Raw genomic sequence first — 22,188 nt, 5'->3', positions numbered from 1 at the left:
TTTAATTTTAAAGGATGAAATCGTTAAAAATACTATTAAAAAAAACTTGCAAAAGCAAAAAAATAGCAAAAAAGAAGAAGCATAGGGTTAAAATCTGATAGGAAAAAAACTCAATAAGGATGAAATGTAAAAAACATTATCACAAGCAAAAAAAAAAGTGCAATTAAAAGAACTAGAACCAAACTTGAAAGATTAACAAATCAAACGGGATGAAATTAAAAATTATTTGTAATATGATAGATTATTTATGGATTTAAAAATGATAGGGGTGAAATAAAAAAATATATATATTGAGGGCTAACCAAATAGAATTAAAAAAAATATAAAAAAATAACAAAACAAAAGTTAAAAAAAATTAGGATAAAAAAAAAATAAGACAACATCAATTTAGAAACAAAGAGAAAAAAAAAATAGGGCAAACCTCTTAAACCTAGTCTAATCTCTAAAAATCACATCCCGTGATATTTTTTACCCAAATTTAATGAAAAAGTATAATTCTCAACCAATATAATTTTGAAGAATGAGATCTATAGAAAATTATTAGTAAAAAAAACTTGCAAAAAAACAAAAAGAATGATAATAAAATTTGTTAGAAAAAATCCAAGGAGGATGCAATTTATTAAAAAAATAAATATAAATTAAAAGAATGATGATCAAATTTTAAATATTAAAAAAAATAGGTGGTGAAATTGAAAAAAATCTATAAAAACCAAACAAAACTGAACAAACATCCTAAACATGGTCAAATTCTAAAAAGCTTAGAACCTATGAAACATTAGATCCGAGTCCCATAAAAAAACTTATTATCAGACAATTTTAAAATTTTATCAAAGCAAAAAATAACAAAAAAAGGCCTCAAATTAACCCAACAGTCAACCCAAATCAACAAATCAAACACTTGACCTAAGACATGAAATTGAGATGACCTTATAAATAGAAAAGCAAAAAAAAAAACACCGGCAAAAAAATATTTTAAAAAAGATGAAAGTTGAGTTAGGCTAATTATTCAAATTTATTAGTTGGATCATGAGATTGGGGTGACCTCATTAAAGACAAATCCAAAAAAATAAATAAGTAAGATTTTTAATCAAACAGACATTGAGAGGTGAAATTGAGAAAAAAATAAATAAAAATATAGCAATTAAAAGAATTAGAACTAAATTCGACATAAAAATTAAATGTTTTGGGAAAAATCAAATGAAATTAAATATTTAGAGATGAAATTGTAAGAAACAAATCCATTAATACAATGATTAAAAAATAGCAATTAAAATAATTAGAACTAAATTTAACATAAAAATTAAACAAAAATAAATGTCTAAAGGTGGAATTAGAAAATAAAAAAAATAAAAAAATCAATCAAGAAAATAATTCAAAACAAAAAAAATAAAAATTAAAAAAATCAATTGATTAAGAATGAAATCAAAAATAAAATCCTCACAGAATTTTTGCAGTTTATTTATTTTTATTTGATGGTTACAGTCGCCGGAGCCATCCTTATACGCCGCCAAGAGACGGTACGGTGAAGCGGCTAAAGCAGACATGAACTTTAAACCAAGTTGATTGATTCTTTATAACTATATTTGCACCTGTTATCTTTCTCGGATGAGAATTCATTTTCATGGATTGAAAGGAGAATATTGTTCGAGTTTCAATTTGAAAATGATAGACAAGTCTTGCCAAGCCTTTGCAAAGTGAGTGGTGACCAAGAAGAAACAGCAATGAAGATTCCGTAAACTCAATGCCCAAAATACCCTTCACATTACAGGCCTGAAAACGAAATGCTAAACCATAACCAAGGCAAAAGATCACAATTCCACGTAGGGTGATTTAGTCAATATATATACAAAAACCGCCCAGGAAGGTAGTTATATTCCGGTTCCACTTCTCATTAGGTTTAGGAATCTCTTCATAGTTACTTCAAAATCGTAACTACTCCCTGTTCTACTGTAATTGAGATTCAAGAGCAAGGAGAAAGACAATGGGAGATTGCAAGCCATTAGGGTTTTTGTTAGGACTTCCCTTTGCGTTGCTTGCATTAGTTTTGTCCATTGTTGGTGCAGTAATATGGCTCATTGGGTGAGTCGATCCATTCGTTTTCTCTTGTTGTTTTCTTGATTACAAGTTCAAGAATTTGATTCCATACCTGTTCATGAACCATGCTAGTTTGCTCTACGTCAAGAAAATTGATCATGGCATTGATTTCTTTTTCTCTTTTTCTTGATTTAGTTTGATCTTGACTCTGTCCATTGCCTTGTGCTTGTTTGGTGCCCAGAAAAGTGTAATGTATACTGTTGATTTTTTCAATAAAGAACTGGGCGGTTTTGACTTAAGATTGATTTGAAGAAAACCCAGATGATAATATCATGTTTTTATTTATTTTATAGTAAATAACTATCATTTTTCTGCGTGATTGACACTCTTTTTTTCCCTTTTTGATGTAATGTAGGACAATATTGAGTTGCTTGTGCCCGTGTTGTGTATGCTGTGCAGCTCTGGCCAATTTTGCAGTGGATATTGTGCATCTTCCTGTTAGGATACTTAGATGGTTCATTGATCAAATCCCTTGTTAGTGCTGCTGCTGATAATTTATATTCTCTCTTTCGCTAATTGCATATTCCCTCCATAATCTTCTGTTGGAATTTTTTATGCCCAAATAAACTTTGTAATTCCTCTGATAGTTTGTTATCTTGTTTATGCTCATTTCGAACTTTGGAATTTAATAATTTATAGATAAATAGTGATAGGAAAAGCTTTTGAAATTCAAGATTTCATTATCTTACTAATGTGGGTTTAATGGCTTTTTTTTTTCTTTCAAAATTATTGGTTTCGTGGCTCATTGAAACATATACAATCAATTGTGGTTTTTTTTTCAATTTAAAAAATAATTTAAAAAATTCTTGAATTTTTTTTTATAATTTTAAATTGTTTTGATGTGTTGATATCAAAAATAAATTTTTTAAAAAATATCATTTTAATATATTTCAAAAAATATATATAATTTGAAAAAATTACCACAGTTTTTCAAACGCTATATCTTAGTGGGGAAAAAAACATTTATTATGCTGTTATGTTACTGTTTGTAATGATACAAAATTCCATTAAAAAATCTATGCAAACTTTTCTATTTTAAATTGATTTTTTTTTATAAATGCTAATGAAAACTCAATCCACTTTCATAAGTAATTTCAAGAGTTTTTGGTGTTAGAAAGTATATTTTTATTTCTTAAATGATAAATTCTATAAATTATGAAAAACACAAAATAAGTTTGAATTTTTACAAAAATCTTTGAGTTAAATTGTAAAATACCCCTGAACTTGAGCCAAAAAAAAAACCTATAGACTAAAAAATTCCTGGTTCTGTCTCTAAACAATATGATTTTTTATTGTGCCTTTTCAATTAGGTTACTTTAGAAAAACTATAAAAACATCCCAATTCCAATCCTTTTCTCTACCAAGTACCAACATATGAAAAATTGCTTGAGAGGATTTTAAGGATTTTTCCATTAATTTCTCGATTAATTTTTAAGACAAGGGATAAATTCAAAAAATCATACTGTTTAGAGGGTAAAATCATGGATTTTTTTTCTATTTTTTTCGATATTTGTTTATTTAATGTTAAAGAAAAATAAAAGAAATGTATAAGGGAGCCTCGGTGTAGGCTCCCTTATATCGAAAAACAAAGCCCTGCTGCTAAAATGGATTTGGAGACTCTCTTCCCCAGGTACAAGCTTATGGAAAATGATTATCTCTTCAATATACAATCCAGCTTATGAGAATGGGATCCCAATTTTCTACAACCAACCCTCCAAGATATGGACGGATATTATGTCCATTGTTCAAACTGACATTCACCAAGTCTTCACGAATCATTGCAAATTCATGGTGGGGAATGACAATTTAACATCCTTTTTGGCTAGACAGCTGGGTTGGTGACTACCCTCTCAAAACAGCCTTCCCAAGGCTATATCTTTTGTCTTCATCTAAATCTGCTTTGGTGGCTGACATGGGTAGATGGAGCAATGGAATCTGGCCCTGGTCCCTGCAATGGCGCAGACCTCTTTTTCATTTTGAACAAGAACAACTATCACTTTTATCATCCTTGCTGGAATCCAAGCCAATGTTCTGCCACAAGATGGATAAGAAAATCTGGACCCTCAACAACGATGGCCTCTTCAGTGTAAAATCTTGCTCCAAAATGATGGACCAGTTGCTCTACGGTGGAGCCAAACAATTCCAATCTTCTGTTTGGATAAAACTAAACCCACCAAAAGTACAGCTTTTCATTTGGCTCCTTGTCCAAGATAAAGCAACCACAAGAGATTTTATATTTCAGCACGACTACCTCTCCCTTCAGGAGTCAAGATGTGCTTTCCGCAATAAAAGCTTGGAATCTTCAAGTCACCTCTTCATTCACTGCCACTTCTCTTGAAATATATGGATGAAACTGCTCTCTAATCGGGGCTTTTGCAGTGTTTTTCCAAAATCTGTTGATGATATGTGCTACCAATGGTCTTTTATGGTTAAAGGCAAGCAGCAAAATCTCTCATGGCAACTTCTTTTCTCATGCGTTGTTTGGAATCTTTGGCTTCATCAAAATGATGTTATTTTTAATGACGCTGCCCCTAACCTTCAAATCTGTTTCTTCATGGTGCGCCAAAGTATTGCTTTATGGCTGAGGCTTGACTCCAACTCTTTATAGCTTAATATAGAGAATGTTTAGTCGGGAGGAGTTTGGTTTCTTTTGATTTGTTTGTTCCCTTTTTGTTGCTATCCCCTATTTCATGCAACAGTTTTTGTGCTTTCCTTTCCTCTGCTTGTTCATCTGATGTAAGTTAGGCTACTATCTTTGTAGCCTTTTTCTTAATAAAATTTTGACTATTAACAAAAAAAAAAAAAAAATGCTCCTTGATATCAAATATACAAGCCTTACTATGAGGATGGAATTAATGAGATGGAGTGGAAAAGTTTTTATTTTAAATTATAATTTTATTGATCTGTAATCTCAGCTTCCATGCATCTTTTTAGAAGCAAGATTTTGATCGATTATGACAAAGGAACTTCATAATGTTGCAATATCAGTTCTATACAATGCACCTCTGAACTAACATAACTCATCAAAGCTCCCTCAATCAATTTCAAAACTGGGTATGGTTATGGTATATTTTCTTTAACATGGAAAGATTATCACTGTTTTTCTCTTCTTCACTATTTCCTTTATTCTTTACAATACATTAAAAGGGTCAACTCAGGTTTTTAACAGGGTCAATCAAGTTTTTTTTAATATTTTTTCTTCAATCCGGATCAATTTAGGTATCATCTTAGCCGACAGAACCAATCCAGGTTCTACAACAATGATTTAAGGTTAATGATAGTCATGTTTTGTTTTAACAAATAGAAAAAAATATATATAGTCAATCTATTCTTTTTTAGAATTAGAATTAGTTCTACTACATGCGCTCCGCTGCAAGTACATATTCGAGATGTAACAAACGAATAAATGAGTGTTTTTTGTTAACAAAAGATGTAAACCCGTAACATATAAGTCGATGACAATTAAACTCCATTGATCATGAAAAAATCTATAAAAGAATACGAGTAGGTCATGTGGAATACATTGACAATATGAATAAATTTGGGCCAAAGACCAAACCTTGAGAAATCTCATTTGGTTGCTTGCCTAGGTTACATAAACATGTGAAAGTTGTTATAATGTGAACCAGTTGATTTAGTAAGTAAAAAGCCAACTCAAACTACTAAGAAAAATGTGGTACAACCTAAAAAAACAATGCAATTTTTTTTTTAATATTAAGGCGGTGATATATTAGATAACATGCGGTCAAGCAGGATAAACATCAAATGTGTTACCTAAGTCATATACACGATCATAATGTGCTAACGGTCAACCAAAATAAATGTAAAATGTGTGGTCCATGTCATATAGACGATTATAATACACTAGTAGTCAACCAAGGTAAAAGTTAAATATGTGACTTGAGTCACATACACGATCATAATGTGCTAACTCAGTCAACCAACTCTCCTTTTCATTTCACTCCTTACTCTTCTATTTTATCACCACTTGGGCTTATTTGGGCTTGGATCAAATGAAAATCATATTAAATTGAATATTTAATGGAGAAGAATGGGCTAAATTAAAAGAAGATGGCTTGTCTCATGTGAGCTAAGATTACACCCTAACTGAATAGTCATTTTTGAATTAGAGGTTAAATTGAATGAGATTGTGGCCTGAATTGCAAAGTTATTAGTGAAACATGGATTAAACTGATCCATGGCTTATTTAAAGAGGTATTATCAAATTAGGTATCAAAGTGAATAAACGAGAGGAAGAAAGGTTGGTGCTTGCACGTGCCATTATGGGAAGAGTCTTGCCTTGTTTGAGCGATGCGTGAGGTCTCATTCTGCCTCCAAAAGTTGTTTTTCATGGAGTTTCTGAAATAATTGGTATTCACTGTTATGCCATGATGGCATGTGCAAGCTAAATCTTCACAATATGGCATCTGCAATGCTTTTTTCTTTCATTTTCTCTCTCCCCTCCCCCTGGATTATGCATTCTTGTTTTTTTTCTTCTTCTTTTACATCCTTTATTTCTCACTTTGTATCAATTTCAATCCCTCTAGTTCAAATCTCTTCGAAAATAAAAAAACTTGTCAACTTTATAACGAGTACAAACCCAAAAACAAGGTGTTTAGGTTAGCTTGCGCACATCTTGATTAATCTCACAAGCCCTGAAGTTAACAATCATGTAAATCTCTAATAATCCTGAAGTTTGTGGGACTCGAGCTGGTAATTTTTATAGAGCAAATCTCAAATCTGACCAATTAAACTATACCCTTTAGAATTAGAACAAGATGTTTTTTTGACTACGCAAGAATGTCATAGACCAAAAAAATAAAAATGAAATTTCAAGATTATGGAGAAATACATCAACAAAATAAAATCAAATGAAAAGAGTAACATGTCAAAAAGAAAACAAAAAAGCACTATTCGAATCTACACAGTAATCGAGTCTTGTCCTACCACAATTGCAACACTCAATTGCCTATTACATTTAAAGGGTGTTTGGGAGTGTGGTAGCAGTTGCTTTTCAAATAGCTTTTCGTGCCAAAAAGCATGCCAATAATTTTTATTTTTTAAAAAAAAAAATTATTTTTGATATCAACACATCAAAACGATCTAAAAAGTACAAACTGCACTCAATTTTAGCAACAAAAAAAAAATTTGAAATTTTTCAAAAAACAGGTTGAAACTCAATGCCGGGTCGTTAGTATTTGTTAATTTGCAGGCCACCTTGCTTTATGCAACAATATGCCCCAGTTGTATATTTTAATATCTTAAAATTAAAAAAATATATATTCAATATATTACTATATTATTTTTTAAAAAATATCCAATATATATTATATTTTAATCTCATAATTAATTTTTTCAATTAAAAAAGCGCGTAGCGAGCATAGTTTTAAAACCCGGATAGGCCCGGCGGGTCGACCCGGGCATGGGACCGGTCCGGGTGGAGGTCAAAACCCGCTTGGGAATTGGTCCTGACAGACCCGGTTTACCCGACCATAGACCCGTTGACTTTTATTTTTTTTGTTTTTTTTTTTGCTAAAACGAAGTCGTTTTGATTTATTAAAAAATAAATTTTGACCCGGCGACCCGGTAGAGACCCGATGAACCGGTCAAAACCCGGAACCCGGGCCTTGGACCAGGTCGACCACCGGGCCGGGTCTTAAAACTATGGTAGCGAGTTAATGATTTAAGTGTAAACTAGCAGAAGTTTAAAATAGAACAGTGTAGAGTGTTCCAGAAACAACCACACTGTTCTGTTTTAAACTATAAACAACCACGCTGTTCTATCTTAAACATGTTTCTCAAATAATCAAAAACCAAAAAAAAGAAAAGAAAAATTGAATCTCTGTTATTTTTTGAATTAGAAAAACAAGGATAAGCAAGGTGAAGAAGAGAAAGAGAGGAGGTAGCAGTAACACCATGGGAGTGGATTACTACAAGATATTACAAGTTGATAAGACTGCTAAAGATGATGATTTGAAAAAAGCTTATAGGAAATTAGCCATGAAGTGGCATCCTGATAAGAACCCAAATAACAAGAAAGAAGCTGAAGCAAAGTTCAAGCAAATTTCTGAAGCTTATGAGGTATGTACCTGCCTGCCTTTAACAGTTCAAGATTAAATTTTGTGATCTGGGTTTGTAGTTAAATTGGATTATCTTGCTCAAATTTGTGAACCTTTATTCGAAAAATATTTTCCTTATTGGGATTTCATGGTTAAAATTCTTGGATTTGTAGTTTATTGTGCTTTTTTTAACTGTATCTTGAGGAACTCTCTGTTTCATATTAGAAAATATTCAAATTTGATGGCTTTTATTCATGTTGGATAAAATAAAGTTTCTGTCTTTATTGGGATTTCATGGTTAAATTTCTGGGATTTGTAGTTTATTGTGTTCGTTACTATGATCATTATAATTATCTGGTTCTTATAAGTCAACAACACCATAGTTTCAATCTTTAATGGCGTTTATCAACATAGAAACTCTGGATTATTAGCTGGGATTTTCAGTCATTGATGTCATGGGGAATTTTCTCTGTAAAATTGGAATTACTAATGAAGATTGTTTATTTGATTGATTTTGTATTGAAACTCAATGTTTTTTATGCAGGTCCTTAGTGATCCACAAAAAAGAGCAGTGTACGACCAATATGGTGAAGAGGGTCTAAAGGGGCAAGTACCACCACCTGGTGCTGGTGGTGCTGGTCCTGGTGGAGCTTCATTCTTCTCCACAGGAGATGGGCCTACAGCATTTCAGTTCAATCCCCGCAACGCTGATGATATTTTTGCTGAATTTTTCGGGTCTTCAGGTCCATTTGGAGGGATGGGAGGTGGCAGTGGAGGCATGAGAGGGACAAGATTCCCAGGTGGGATGTTTGGTGATGCTATCTTTAGTTCTTTTGGTGAAGGAGGTGGAGGGTCAATGCATCAAAGTGTTCCTAGAAAAGCTCCTCCAATTGAGAAAAGGCTGCTTTGTAGTCTTGAGGAGCTTTACAAGGGGGCTACCAAAAGAATGAAGATATCTAGGGACGTTGTCGATGCAAGTGGGTAAGTATATATCTTCTTACATTAATTGTCTTGCTCTAGGTGTGTTTCTGAAGTATGGTTCCTTGTAGTTTGTGTGAATTTCTGCTAGTGGTTTCTGCCTATGAAATTGAGCATCAGGTTTTTCCCTTTTGATTTTCCACATGTAATGGCCTCATGGGAGGTGCTGGCTAGATCAAAGAATAAATGCATGTTGTTTTTGTGGATTTTACTTGCTGTCCATGCTCATAACACGAGATTTGATCTCCGTTGTGAGCGATTCCTGGGATTAGTTGCCAGATCAATTCACAATCTATTTAAAGTCTTGGAGCTTTTTTGATGATGATGTTTATGCGCAGAGATTAGTTGCTAGATCATTTCACTAAACTTGCAGTTTTCTTCTTGTGCAGCAAGACCATGCAAGTGGAGGAGATTCTAACCATTGACATAAAGCCTGGTTGGAAGAAGGGCACAAAGATCACCTTCCCTGAGAAAGGGAACGAGCAACCGAATTCAAAACCAGCAGATCTAGTTTTCATTATTGATGAAAAACCTCACCCTGTGTTCACTCGTGATGGAAACGACTTGATTGTCACACAGAAGATTCCCTTAGCTGAAGCCTTGACAGGTTACACTGTCCATCTCACCACCTTAGATGGAAGGAATTTGACCATTCCGATCAACACCGTGATTGATCCAAACTATGAGGAGGTTGTCCCAAGGGAAGGGATGCCAATCCAAAAGGACCCGACAAAGAGAGGAAATTTGAGGATCAAGTTCAACATTAAGTTTCCAACAAGGTTAACTGCAGAGCAGAAGGCCGGAATCAAAAAACTCTTGGGCTGAGAACATCAATGCCAATATTTAATGCACAACACATCTCCACAGAAATGGAGCAGTTTTGTAAACACAAATTATGTAGAACCTTATTATTTAGATTGGTTCTTTTTGATACAGAACTTGTTATATACGCTACCAGACAAGAATGCCATCTTTCTAAGCCAGGTTGTCAATTTTGTTTTGGAAGATGTTTTATTTTTATTTTTAATTGAATTAAAATGTTTTAGTTTTGCAATATTTTGGCATGTGGTTTTGAAGTTATATATATATATAAAAAAAAAATTTAAATTTAAAATAAATTAATTATAAATTATGTAATATAAATACAAATACAATGTTAAATAAATATAATTTTAAAATTTAAAATATTTTTAAATAGTCAAAGATTAAATAAATTTTTAATTTAAAATAATTTATCTTAATTAAAATATTAAAATATTATAAAATTAAAATGTTTTAACATAAATATTTTAAATATAAAACTAGATTAATATTATCAAGGCTAATGGGATTTAAAGCATTTCTTGTTTTTGCTCAAACTTGAAAAAAACAACATAAATATAAACCATATATATTAGTGATAAATCTAATTTTAAAAAATTAATATTATTATTAATAAAAATAATAATAATAATTTTTAATATTATTATTAATATTAATGTTATTCAAAATAATAATTAAATATTTTTTTATATGTATTTGGGTGGTTTAATTAATTAAATTGAATAAAGTTCAATTTAATTCAATGATTGTTTAAGACCGGAACAAAGTATTTGGAATGAAATCAAAATATTCTGGATGAAATTTAACAGAATTCGTAACAGACTAAAATTTAAAATAAGATAAAAATTATTTGATTTTATATTATTTTTTGAACTAGTAAAAAATATTTTAACAATTTCAAAACAAAACAAAACAAAACAGAATTTACAACCTTGTTATAAATACATCGTTGTGCTTAAAGGTGTACTGAGGAACTTATCAGTTAAAATTTCAATTAAAATTAGCTCTTGTTGATTTTTTGGTGCGTCCTTGTTTTCTTTCTCTTTAGTTCAGAACAGTGCCATCAACTTTATGCAAAGATGGTGAATATGAGTGGATTCCTGCACGAAGACGACATGATTAACCATTCTTTTTTCTTTATGCAAAGATGGTGAATATGAGTGTTTTGCCTTGTAAAAATTATTCCCCGAAAATATGGAAAATAGTGCAACACCAACATAAAAAAAATTGTATAGCAAAGTTTTTTCATTGTATTTTTATACTTAAAAAAAGATTAAATGTAAATTATAAAGCCTATTTTAATATATAATTAAATAAATTAAAAATTATATATCTTAATAAAAAAATATTAACAATAACTAAAATTTAAATTAAGAAAATTAAAAAACAAATATAAATCAAAGTATTTAATTTTAGTGACCTTCTGTATTTCCTAGTTTGTTTAAAAAGCTTAGTAATTAAGAGCTTATTTGGTAGTGTGGTTGCGATTGCTTTTCAAATAGTTTTTTATGCCAAAATGCATGCCAATAATATTTTTTTGATTTTTTTAAAAATTATTTTTGACATCAACACATCAAAATCATTTGAAAACACTAAAAATATATTAATTTGAAGATAATAAAAAAAATTTAATTTTTTTTAAAAACGCTTTTGAAACGCAGTTTCTAAGTTTTCTTCATCTGTAAGCCAAACACTGTGCTTCAATTTTTCCACAACTTGAAGTATGCTGGCTACGGAGGACAATTACTTTTCCTATAAGTAGAGCAGTTGCAATACACTGGGCTAGAACAGTTCTCTTTGCCTTCCTTTCATCCACCTTCTACCAACGACATGACTAGTCATATTAAGGCAGCAGTTGATGCTATCTTTGCTGAATCTTTCCGGTTTAATAGCCCAAATCAAAACACGAGAGGAACAGAGTTCTCCAATGACATACATGGTGATGGAATCGTTAGATCTTCTGAAAAAAGTGTCGTGGTTAGTGCTCCTGGAAAAGATCCTGCAATTAAGCACACCCTGTATTGTAGTCTTGAAGAGCTTTATCAAGGGGCTACCAAGAGGGTAAAAATAACTAGACAAGTAGCTGATCGAAGTGGGTAAGTGTCCTAAACATCACCTTTTCGGTCCCGTTTTATGTTCAACTGCCATTCTGTAGTTTTGATCAAACATGTTGACTCTGATTAGCTGGTCCTGGGCTTGATATGCTTTCCTGTTATCAAAGATTTGTGTGAGATAGTTATTTTTCATCATTTTACAGTCTACTGAAAGGTCCAAGAGCTTGGTTAATGGTGTTTCTTGTGCTCTTTCTTTTTTGTGGGATGGAGCGCAGCTTGACCAGGGAAACAGAGGAGATTCTAACCATTGACACAAAGCCTGGTTGGAAGAAGGGCACGGAGATCACTTTCGAAGAGAAAGGGAACGAAAGACCAAATGTAACACCTGCTGATGTTGTCTTCATTGTTGATGAAAAACCCCACTCTGAGTTCACTCGTGATGGAAACGACTTGATCGTCACTCGAAGGATTTCTGTAACTGAAGCCTTTACAGGCTACACTGTCCATCTTATTACCTTGGATGGCAGGAATTTAACCCTTCCGATCAATGATGTGATCCATCCCAACTATCAGAAGGTTGTCCCGAATGAAGGGATGCCGATCCTCGGCGAGCCATCAAAGAGAGGGATTTTGAAAATCAAGTTCGATATCAGGTTCCCAACAAGGATTAATGTACTACAGAAGGCAGGAATCAGGAGACTCTTTGGTCCTTGAGATCTCAATATCAGCATGTAAGACATCTCCTATGTGAAGGAAGCCTTTGGATTGGTGTCCTCTTGCTGCAGTTTGTATGTGTGTGTATCTGTGTGTGTGTGTCTGTGTGAAGCATGGCATCTTTCCGAGATGTTGAATGCAGGGTTTGACCATCTTCTTCATAATGTTCTTTATGAAAGCTGGTTTCCCTTGATTGTTGTTGAATCTCTCCTTTCTTGACAGTAAAAGGTACAATTTGAAAGAGCATTTACTTCATTTAATTTCTCATATCATGATAAAAACTTGTACCGATGGATAAGATTCAAAAATATATAATTTATAATCAAGGTTAACTGCAGAGCAGAAGGCCGGAATCAAAAAACTCTTGGGCTGAGAACATCAATGCCAATTTTGAATGCACAACACATCTCCACAGAAATGGAGCAGTTTTGTAAACACAAATTACATAGAACGTAGTATTTAGATTGGTTCTTTTTGATACAGAACTTGTTATATACGCTCCCAGTTTTTAGTAGTTTCAGTTTGTTTTGGGGTTATGCACTATATATATATATATATATATATATATATATATATATATATATATAAAATTTAAATTTAAGAAAAATTATGATACAGTATAAATATAATATCAAATAAATATAATTTTAAAATTTAAAATATTTTTAAATAGTCAAGTTTAAATCTTAAAGTAATTTATTTTAAACAAAATATTAAAATATTATAAAATTAAAATATTTTAACATAAATATTTTAAATATAAAGCTAGGTCAATGTTATCAAGGCTAATAAAATCTAAAGCATATCTTGTTTTACCTAAATTCCTGCAAAGTATAAATTTGAAAAAAATAACATGAATATATATCATATTTATTAGTGATAAATTTAATTTTAAAGAATTAATATTATTGTTAATAAAAATAGTAATAATAATTTTTAATATTATTATTAATATCATTGTTATTGAAAATAGTAATGAAAAAAAAATTATACTTGGGTGGTTTAATTAATTAAATTGAACAAAGTTTAATTTAATTTAATGATTTTTTTAAGACCGGAATAGAGCATATAGATTGAAACTTGGAACATTCCAAACAGAATTTAGCTGAAAAATCCAGAACAGACCAAAATTTAAAATGAGATGAAAATATTCTGTTTTGTTTTATTTTTTGAATTAGTATAAAATGTTTTGATCATTCCAGATGAAACAGAATGGAATTGATAAATTGTTCTAAATACATTGACGTGCTTAAAGGTGTACAGAGGAACTTATCAGTTAAAATTTCAATTAAAATTAGTTCTTGTTGATTTTTTGGTGCGTCCTTGTTTTCTTTCTCTTTAGTTCAGAACAGTGCGCCATCAACTTTATGCAACGATGGTGAATATGAGTGGATTCCTACAAGAAGACGACATGATTAAAATCAGCTGTGCTAACCATTCTTTTTTCTTTATTTCCCTTTTCAAGAACAAGAAACGTGCTCTTACAAAACCATGGTGATTCTGTAAGACGCAGAATCTCACCCATGAAAACCAAATCCACACAACCACCTTGTTTTGGGAGTAATGGAATCCAACCAATGTATATTTTCTTCAAATGAAAGAATTTTATTCATCAGAATTTTATACATCGAGCTTAATAAAATCATCAATGATCAGTATAGTATCATCTAGATCAGTAATTCTTTTTACTTTTTGGAGATCAAGCATACTTAGCTTATTTGCTTTTGTTAGCATGTATGTAGTGACTAAATGTTCCATTGATTCACTGTTACTTCCTTCAGTCCAAAGTAACATAAAATTAGGTTACATAACTTAGAGCGTGTTTGGCAGTGTGGTAGTGATTGCTTTTCAAATAACTTTTCGTGCCGAAATACATGCCAATGATGTTTTTTCATTTTTTAAAAATCATTTTTGACATCAGCACATCAAAACGATCCAAAAAATACAAACCGAACTCAATTTTAGCAAAAAAATAAAAATTTGAATTTAGGCAAAACACCGTTTGGAACGCAATGTCAAACGGTGTCTTAGTGCTTATTTGGTGTGGTTGAACTCTCATTGTCTTTTGATTTCTTTTTAAAAAAAAATTAAAATTTTTTTAAACATTTTAATATGCTAACATCAAAAATAAAAAAATATTATTTTAATGTATTTCTAAACAAAAAAACATTTTGAAACATAACTTTTACCACAATCTCAAACAATACTTATTGTCTACTGGTTTTTGTGTTTCAAGCTATATTTGAGTGTTTTAAAAGTATTTTTTACTTAAAAAATATTAAATTGATTTTTTTAGTATTTTTTAATGGTTTTGATGAGCTAGTGCTAAAAAAAATTAATTTATTTTCAAATGTAAAGCATCTTGCATTTTAATATCAAATACACACTTACAAACCGTTTAATATTGTAAGAGCTTATGTTTTTTTTGCTCAACCACATAGAAAAAACCATTTAGCTAGCTATAAAATTTATGTTTTTTGTATTGGGCTCCATACATAACTGTATTTCAAACCTTAATTATATATAAGATAACATAACTTGTTTTTTGAGGTGACTTGTTTACGCAGCCACGACGCTCTTTTTAAAAAATATATTTTTTTTTGTGTTTCTAGATTGTTTTGATAAGCTGGTGTTAAAAATAAATTTTAAAAAAATAAAAAATATTATTTTAATGTATTTTTAAGTAAAAAAATACTTTAAAAAACAATTACTAACCCAATATAAAACACTGTTTTTATTTATGAATATATGCTTTTCATATATAAATTCTTACTAATAATTTTAATCAAACACGTATTTTTAAAAACCTATGTTTTTTAAATTATAATAAAAAAATATTTAAAAAAAAGTTTACTTTTTTTCAATCCATGAGTAAAAAAAATAGCATAATGACAGACAAAAACCACCCTTTTCTCAACCTTAAGGAAGAAGTAAAGAGCATTTATATTCCTGATATTCCAGTACACAAATATTTATCACCGCCCCATAGAATTCAGTGTTTTGCCTTGTAATTCATTCACAGTCACACCTCTTCATGAAATTATTCCCCGAAACTATGGAAAATAGTGCAACACCAACATAAAAAAAATTGTATAGCAAAGTTTTTTCATTGTATTTTTATACATAAAAATAGATTAAATGTAATTTAAAAAGCCTATTCGAATATATAAATTAAAAAATATATATCTTGATAAAACAATATTAACAATAACTAAAATTAAAATGAAAAAAACTAATATTAATAAAGTTTCCGGAAATACCTTTCCAAACTTTTTAGTGTTTTTTACTATTAAAAAAGTTGGTCAACAGAAAACATATTCTAGTCAAAGAAAAATTTGACTTGGTTTGAGGAAAGTGTTTTTCTTTTATTTTGGACGGACAACACTTTTCGGAAGTTGTGAAAAATTTAGAAATGTTATATTATTTGCTGATTATATCAAATTTGGTTCTCAAACTTTTAATTGTTATATATATATATATATATATATATATATATATATATTATTTTGAATGTTTGTTTTTCAATTTCATCCATTAGAATTTAATTTTTATATTAAATTTAGTCCTCATTTTCATAATTGTTATTTACTTTTTTCTTATTATTTTTTAATTAAAATTTTTTATTTATCAAATTTAATCTTTATTATTTTGATTCTTACTTATTTTATTTGAAATAAATTTATGAAACTTTACTTATTATTATTTTAATTTCTTCATCTTTTTATTTTTTTAGTTTTAATTTCTATTATTTTGATTATTATTTATTTTATTTGAGATAATTTATGAAATTATATTTTTTTTTCAATTTTATTCTCATTCAACTTTTTAATTTGTAAGATTTGTTTTTTCATTATTTTAATAAACTTGAAAAAAATAAAACATTTATAAGTTATTTTCCAACTTATTTTCCATAACATAACCAAACACTGGAAATTGTTTTCCAACATATTTTCCATTAGACTATCAAATATCAAAACATAATTTACTTTTTTAAAATTCACTTTAAAAAAAAAAAAAAAAAAAGTTTCAGCAGCAAACAGCCTAGGTTAATAGGGTGTTTGGGAGTGTGGTAGCGGTTGCTTTTCAAATAGCTTTTCATGCCAAAAAGCATGCCAATAATATTTTTTCATTTTTTAAAAATCATTTTTGACATCAGCACATCAAAACGATCCAAAAAGTACAAACCGCACTCAATTTTAGCAAAAAAAAAAAAAATTTAAATTTTTTCGAAAAGCCGGTTTGGCTGCAATGCCAAACACCGTGCTTCAATTTTTCCACAACTTGAAGTATGCTAGCTACGTAGGACAATTATAGGTTTTCTTCATCTGTAAGCCAAACACTGTGCTTCAATTTTTCCACAACTTGAAGAATGCTAGCTACGTAGGAGAATTACTTTTCCTATAAGTAGAGCAGTTGCATTACACTGGGCTAGAACAGTTCTCTTTGCCTTTCTTTCATCCGCCTTCTATCAACGACATGACTAGTCATAGTAGGGCAGCAGATGATGAATCTTTTGAAAACAAAAGAGGAATCTTTTCAAGTTATTTTTACCGTCTTGCTGAATTTTTCTGGTTTAATAGCCCAAATCAAAACAGGAAAGGAACAGAGTTCTCCAATAACACACACGGTGATGCTATTGTTAGATCTTCTGAAAAAAGTGTCGTGGTTAATGCTCCTGGAAAAGATCCTGCAATTAGGCACACCCTGTCTTGTAGTCTTGAAGAGCTTTATCAAGGGGCTATCAAGACGGTAAAAATAACTAGACAAGTAGCTGATCGAAGTGGGTAAGTGTCCTAAACATCACCTTTCCGGTCCCGTTTTATGTTCAACTGCCATTCTGTAGTTTTGATCAAACATGTTGACTCTGATCACTGGTCCTGGACTTGATATGCTTTCCTGTTGTCAAAGATTTGTGTGAGATAGTTATTTTTCATCATTTTACAATCTTCTGAAAGGTCCAAGAGCTTTGTTAATGGTGTTTCTTGTGCTCTTTCTTTTTTGTGGGATGGAGCGCAGCTTGACCAGGGAAATAGAGGAGATTCTAACCATTGACACAAAGCCTGGTTGGAAGAAGGGCACGGAGATCACTTTCGAAGAGAAAGGGAACGAAAGACCAAATGTAACACCTGCTGATGTTGTCTTCATTGTTGATGAAAAACCCCACTCTGAGTTCACTCGTGATGGAAATGACTTGATCGTCACTCGAAGGATTTCTGTAGCTGAAGCCTTTACAGGCTACACTGTCCATCTTACAACCTTGGATGGCAGGAATTTAAACTTTCCGATCAACGTTGTGATCCATCCCAAATATCAGAAGGTTGTCCCGAATGAAGGGATGCCGATCTCCGGCGACCCAACAAAGAGAGGGATTTTGAAAATCAAGTTTGATATCAGGTTCCCAACAAGGGTTAATGCAGAGCAGAAGGCAGGAATCAGGAGACTCTTTGGTCCTTGAGATCTCTATATCCTATGTGAAGGAAGCCTTTGGATTGGTATCCTCTTGGCTCTTGCTGCAGTTTGTGATAAATTGCAGTGGTATTTGACAGTTTCAGACTTTTAAATTGTGTTATGTATGTGTGTGTCTATATATATATGAAGTATGAAATCTTTCTGAGATGTTTAATGTAGCCAGCTTCTTAATTATGGTGTCAATTATAGAAAATGCTTCCCCTTGATTGGTGTTGAATTCTTCCTTTCTTCAGTTCAAAAGGTCGAGCATGGAGAGCATTTCCCTCCGGCTATATCCTGAAACATGAGTCAAAACGCAGGCTTTATATAACAGTTTTTACATAATTGTTTAATCAAACTTCATAAATATTATTTATTGCTCTATTTTTTATTGTTTATAAAAAAATCAAATATTTTATTTAAATATTTTATACATGTTTTTCACTACAAATAAATTTTAACTACAATTTTTATTAAAAATGTATCTAAATTCAACTAACTATAATTAAAAATATTTTTTAAAATCATAACCATAAAAATTATCAAAAAAAAAAAAAAAACAAATACACCCTTAAATGTTCTCCCCTCCTAAACTAGCCTCACGACCTCCTCTGAATCTCTTGCAATTTAAAGGAAAAACTAGAGGAAGTTTTGAAAGAAAACAGTCCCCCCTTCTTCCAATAGCTGCCGTCGGCCTCCCTCACAAATAAAAGCAAGGTTGACTATTTTGTAATCCTATTTTAGCCCCCATTCAATCTTTTATTTCTCCCTTAGCTCTTCCCTTAATCCTTAAGAATATAAATATTATAATTTAACCCCATTTCAATTTTTTATTCCAATTAACTCCTAAAGCTAACCTTCCTCTTCTTTATCTATTTATTATTCTTTTTTTATTATTACCACGGAACATTTTTATTATTTTTGTCCTTATTATTATGGAGGTTTATATACAGTGTTATATATTAAGGTCCTTAAAAGATGTAGCGTGATGACAAAGAGCTTAAAATCTGCATAGTAAATCTCGAGTTTGAGTTAGAACGTGCACCTCAAATAAGAGTCTGGAACAGTCGGGATTTTACTCGTTCACCTGAATTTACAAAGTACGCTTTCTAAGAAATAAGTTTCCTCGAATCCAAAAATAAAAAAAAAATTATATATTAAGGTTTTTTTAACATGAACAATAGGCTATATAATATGATCAATATAAAAGAAAATTAAAAACTAAAAAATTCAAAAAAAATGAATTCAAAAGACAAGTCAAATTAAATTTGATAAATCAAGACACAATTATTTATTTAGACCAAACTCGGTCTGCTGTCATGGGTCTAATCAACGACTCTACTTGGTCTCCGTCATCTTATTTGATATTGACTATAAAGGGACAAGCAAACGAGGCATTCACATGCTCCTATCTTTTTCAATGTTTTCTTCCACATCACATAGCCAACAAGTCTGTTATTATTATTGGGAAATCTGTACGAGAGAGTATTCTAAATCATTAATGATTACTATAAAAAATTAAAAATAATTAATGATATCAGAGTTTTACTAATAAGAACAAAGACGAGTCGGAAATTTACCAACTTAATCTTTTAATTAAATAAATTAATTGAAGAAAAAAAAAGGTAAGTGTTGTAGTTTGTGTCTTCTAAGCACATCGTTTTCAAATAGTTCCACCGAGTCCAACAACTTAAGCTTTATGTTGTGCCTGGCCAATTACTGTCCTTCAATTCTCCACCAAGAGACGCTTTTTTTTTTTATATATAATTAATATATATATCTTTAGTTTGTTCATATATTTTAAAGTTAATAATTATATAAATTTTTAGTATTTTAAAATTTATAAAATTTAAATTAATTATTTTTTAAAAATAAATATATAACCTGAGTAGTCGAATTTACTTTTCCCTTTCCTTTAAGAGCAGTTGCATTACATAGAAGAGTTCTCTTTGCCTTTCTTTCATCCACTTTCTATCAACGAGATGACTAGTCAGGGTAGGTCAGCTGATGATATCTTTGCTGAATTTTTCGGGTCTAATAGCCCTAATCAAAACAGGAGAGGAACAGGGATCTCCAGTAGGTCAGCTGATGATATCTTTGCTGAATTTTTCGGGTCTAATAGCCCAAACCAAAACAGGAGAGGAACAGGGATCTCCAGTAACATAAATGGCGATGATAATGATATCTCAAGATCCTTTGAACAAAGCTTCGGGTTAGTGCTCCTGGAAAAGATCCTGCAATTAAGCACACCCTGCCTTGTAGTCTTGAAGAGCTTTATCAAGGGGCTACCAAGAGGGTAAAAATAACTAGACAAGTAGCTGATCGAAGGGGGTAAGTGTCCTAAACATCACCTCTTTGGTCCCGTTTTATGGTCAACTAGTCCTGCTTTATGGTCAACTGCTTTGTGGTTTTTATCAAACATGTTGACTCTGATCACTGGTCCTGGACTTGATATGCTTTCCTGTTGTCAAAGATTTTTGTGAGATAGTTATTTTTTTTTAATCATTTTACAGTCTACTGAAAGGTCTAAGAGCTTTGTTAATGGTGTTTCTTGTGCTCTTTCTTTTTTGTGGGATGGAGCGCAGCTTGATCACCAGGAAAATAGAGGAGATTCTAACCATTGACACAAAGCCTGGTTGGAAAAAAAGGCACGAAGATCACTTTCGAAGAGAAAGGGAACGAAAGACCAAATGTAACACCTGCTGATGTTGTCTTCATTGTTGATGAAAAACCCCACTCTGAGTTTACTCGTGAAGGAAACGACTTGATCGTCACTCGAAGGATTTCTGTAACTGAAGCCTTTACAGGCTACACTGTCCATCTTATTACCTTGGATGGCAGGAATTTAACCCTTCCGATCAATGATGTGATCCATCCCAACTATCAGAAGGTTGTCCCGAATGAAGGGATGCCGATCCTCGGCGACCCAACAAAGAGAGGGATTTTGAAAATCAAGTTTGATATCAGGTTCCCAGCAAGGGTTAATGCAGAGCAGAAGGCAGGAATCAGGAGACTCTTTGGTCCTTGAGATCTCTATGTCAGCATGTGAGACATCTCCTATGGGAAGGAAGCCTTTGATTGGTATCCTCTTGCTGCAGTTTGCGTTTGTGTTTGTGTTTGTGTCTGTGTTTGTGTCTGTGTCTGTGTGTCTGTGTGAAGCATGGCATCTTTCTGAGATGTTGAATGCAGGGTTTGACCATCTTCTTCATAATGTTCTTAATGAAAACTGGTTTCCCTTGATTGTTGTTGAATCTTTCCTTTCTTGACAGTAAAAGGTACAACTTGAAAGAGCATTTACTTCATTTAATTTCTCATAATAAAAACTTGTGCCGATGGATGAGATTCAAAAATATATAATTTATATAATCTTTTTATGTTATTGAATATCTGAGTTCGATCAAAAAATACTTGATTGCATGATTTATTGTAATTTAGACTGCATCATCAGAAAAAAAATCTATATACTCTTGAATTATAATTGTGAAACTGGTTTGACCTAATAAGTTAATTAGGCTGATCCAATTTCTGGTTTAGATCAAAGTTAATTTGATATGATTGACCAAATAAATTAACTTATAATCAGGTTAAAATCTAATTTAACTTTAAAAAATTCTTCAAAATATTTTTGTTTTGGATTGATCTATGTAGAAACCGTGACTTGGGCGTATTCCGAGCTAAATTTAGTAACTTGGTCCTGAATACAACAAAAGATAATCAAGTCGATTCAAGGGTATAGACCCAACCATTAGCAAAAGGACCAAACTAGAGAAAGACTAAAAGTATAAGGATGGAGTTAACAGCAACACAAAGCAAGGTACAACAAAGAACAGAGGTGCAAATTTAGCACTAACCCAACTCCTAAACACCACAAACCCCCAAAAATTACTACTCTGCCTCCACCATCATCACATCACCATAAATTAACAGAACAAAAGCGAGCGAGCAAAGCACCCCAAAGTACTGGTTCATTGACGTCTTGATTGATCTCCATTGCAGTGAAGGTGATATATAGCTTTGCA

At 31.4% G+C, this 22,188-nt stretch overlaps 4 protein-coding genes and 1 pseudogene across 4 annotated transcripts; all 5 read left to right on the top strand.

Annotated features, from left to right (window-relative positions):
* The first annotated feature begins 1,895 nt into the window (after positions 1–1,895).
* Positions 1,896–2,703, top strand: LOC118059564 (signaling peptide TAXIMIN 2-like). Its single transcript, XM_035072449.2, has 2 exons — positions 1,896–2,079; positions 2,450–2,703. Exons 1-2 carry the CDS (start codon positions 1,982–1,984, stop codon positions 2,571–2,573), a joined length of 222 nt encoding a protein of 73 aa, XP_034928340.1. The 5' UTR covers positions 1,896–1,981; the 3' UTR covers positions 2,574–2,703.
* Positions 2,704–7,834: 5,131 nt separating this feature from the next.
* Positions 7,835–10,187, top strand: LOC118059563 (uncharacterized). Its single transcript, XM_035072448.2, has 3 exons — positions 7,835–8,175; positions 8,698–9,134; positions 9,521–10,187. The coding sequence occupies exons 1-3, from the start codon at positions 8,011–8,013 to the stop codon at positions 9,954–9,956; spliced, it is 1,038 nt and encodes a 345-aa protein (XP_034928339.1). The 5' UTR covers positions 7,835–8,010; the 3' UTR covers positions 9,957–10,187.
* Positions 10,188–11,725: 1,538 nt separating this feature from the next.
* On the top strand, positions 11,726–12,967 carry LOC118059562 (uncharacterized). The gene is made up of 2 exons (XM_035072447.2): positions 11,726–12,049; positions 12,283–12,967. Exons 1-2 carry the CDS (start codon positions 11,784–11,786, stop codon positions 12,719–12,721), a joined length of 705 nt encoding a protein of 234 aa, XP_034928338.1. The 5' UTR covers positions 11,726–11,783; the 3' UTR covers positions 12,722–12,967.
* Positions 12,968–17,089: 4,122 nt separating this feature from the next.
* LOC118059558 (uncharacterized) lies at positions 17,090–18,394 on the top strand. The gene is made up of 2 exons (XM_035072442.2): positions 17,090–17,505; positions 17,738–18,394. Exons 1-2 carry the CDS (start codon positions 17,198–17,200, stop codon positions 18,174–18,176), a joined length of 747 nt encoding a protein of 248 aa, XP_034928333.1. The 5' UTR covers positions 17,090–17,197; the 3' UTR covers positions 18,177–18,394.
* Positions 18,395–20,083: 1,689 nt separating this feature from the next.
* LOC118059557 (uncharacterized) lies at positions 20,084–21,412 on the top strand (annotated as a pseudogene).
* The last annotated feature ends 776 nt before the right edge of the window (positions 21,413–22,188 follow it).

The sequence above is a fragment of the Populus alba genome, chromosome 7, assembly GCF_005239225.2.
Source record: "Populus alba chromosome 7, ASM523922v2, whole genome shotgun sequence".
Lineage (NCBI taxonomy): Eukaryota > Viridiplantae > Streptophyta > Magnoliopsida > Malpighiales > Salicaceae > Populus > Populus alba.
Note: the sequence above shows the minus strand (reverse complement) of the source record. Positions and strands in the feature narration are given on the sequence as shown.

Coding starts and splice junctions, on each gene's coding strand:
- LOC118059564 (XM_035072449.2), top strand. CDS start 1,982: ATGGGAGATTGCAAGCCATTAGGGTTTTTGTTAGGACTTCCCTTTGCG. Junction 2,080..2,449: donor GCAGTAATATGGCTCATTGG/GTGAGTCGATCC, acceptor GATGTAATGTAG/GACAATATTGAGTTGCTTGT.
- LOC118059558 (XM_035072442.2), top strand. CDS start 17,198: ATGACTAGTCATAGTAGGGCAGCAGATGATGAATCTTTTGAAAACAAA. Junction 17,506..17,737: donor CAAGTAGCTGATCGAAGTGG/GTAAGTGTCCTA, acceptor GATGGAGCGCAG/CTTGACCAGGGAAATAGAGG.
- LOC118059562 (XM_035072447.2), top strand. CDS start 11,784: ATGACTAGTCATATTAAGGCAGCAGTTGATGCTATCTTTGCTGAATCT. Junction 12,050..12,282: donor CAAGTAGCTGATCGAAGTGG/GTAAGTGTCCTA, acceptor GATGGAGCGCAG/CTTGACCAGGGAAACAGAGG.
- LOC118059563 (XM_035072448.2), top strand. CDS start 8,011: ATGGGAGTGGATTACTACAAGATATTACAAGTTGATAAGACTGCTAAA. Junction 8,176..8,697: donor AAATTTCTGAAGCTTATGAG/GTATGTACCTGC, acceptor TTTTTTATGCAG/GTCCTTAGTGATCCACAAAA. Junction 9,135..9,520: donor GACGTTGTCGATGCAAGTGG/GTAAGTATATAT, acceptor CTTCTTGTGCAG/CAAGACCATGCAAGTGGAGG.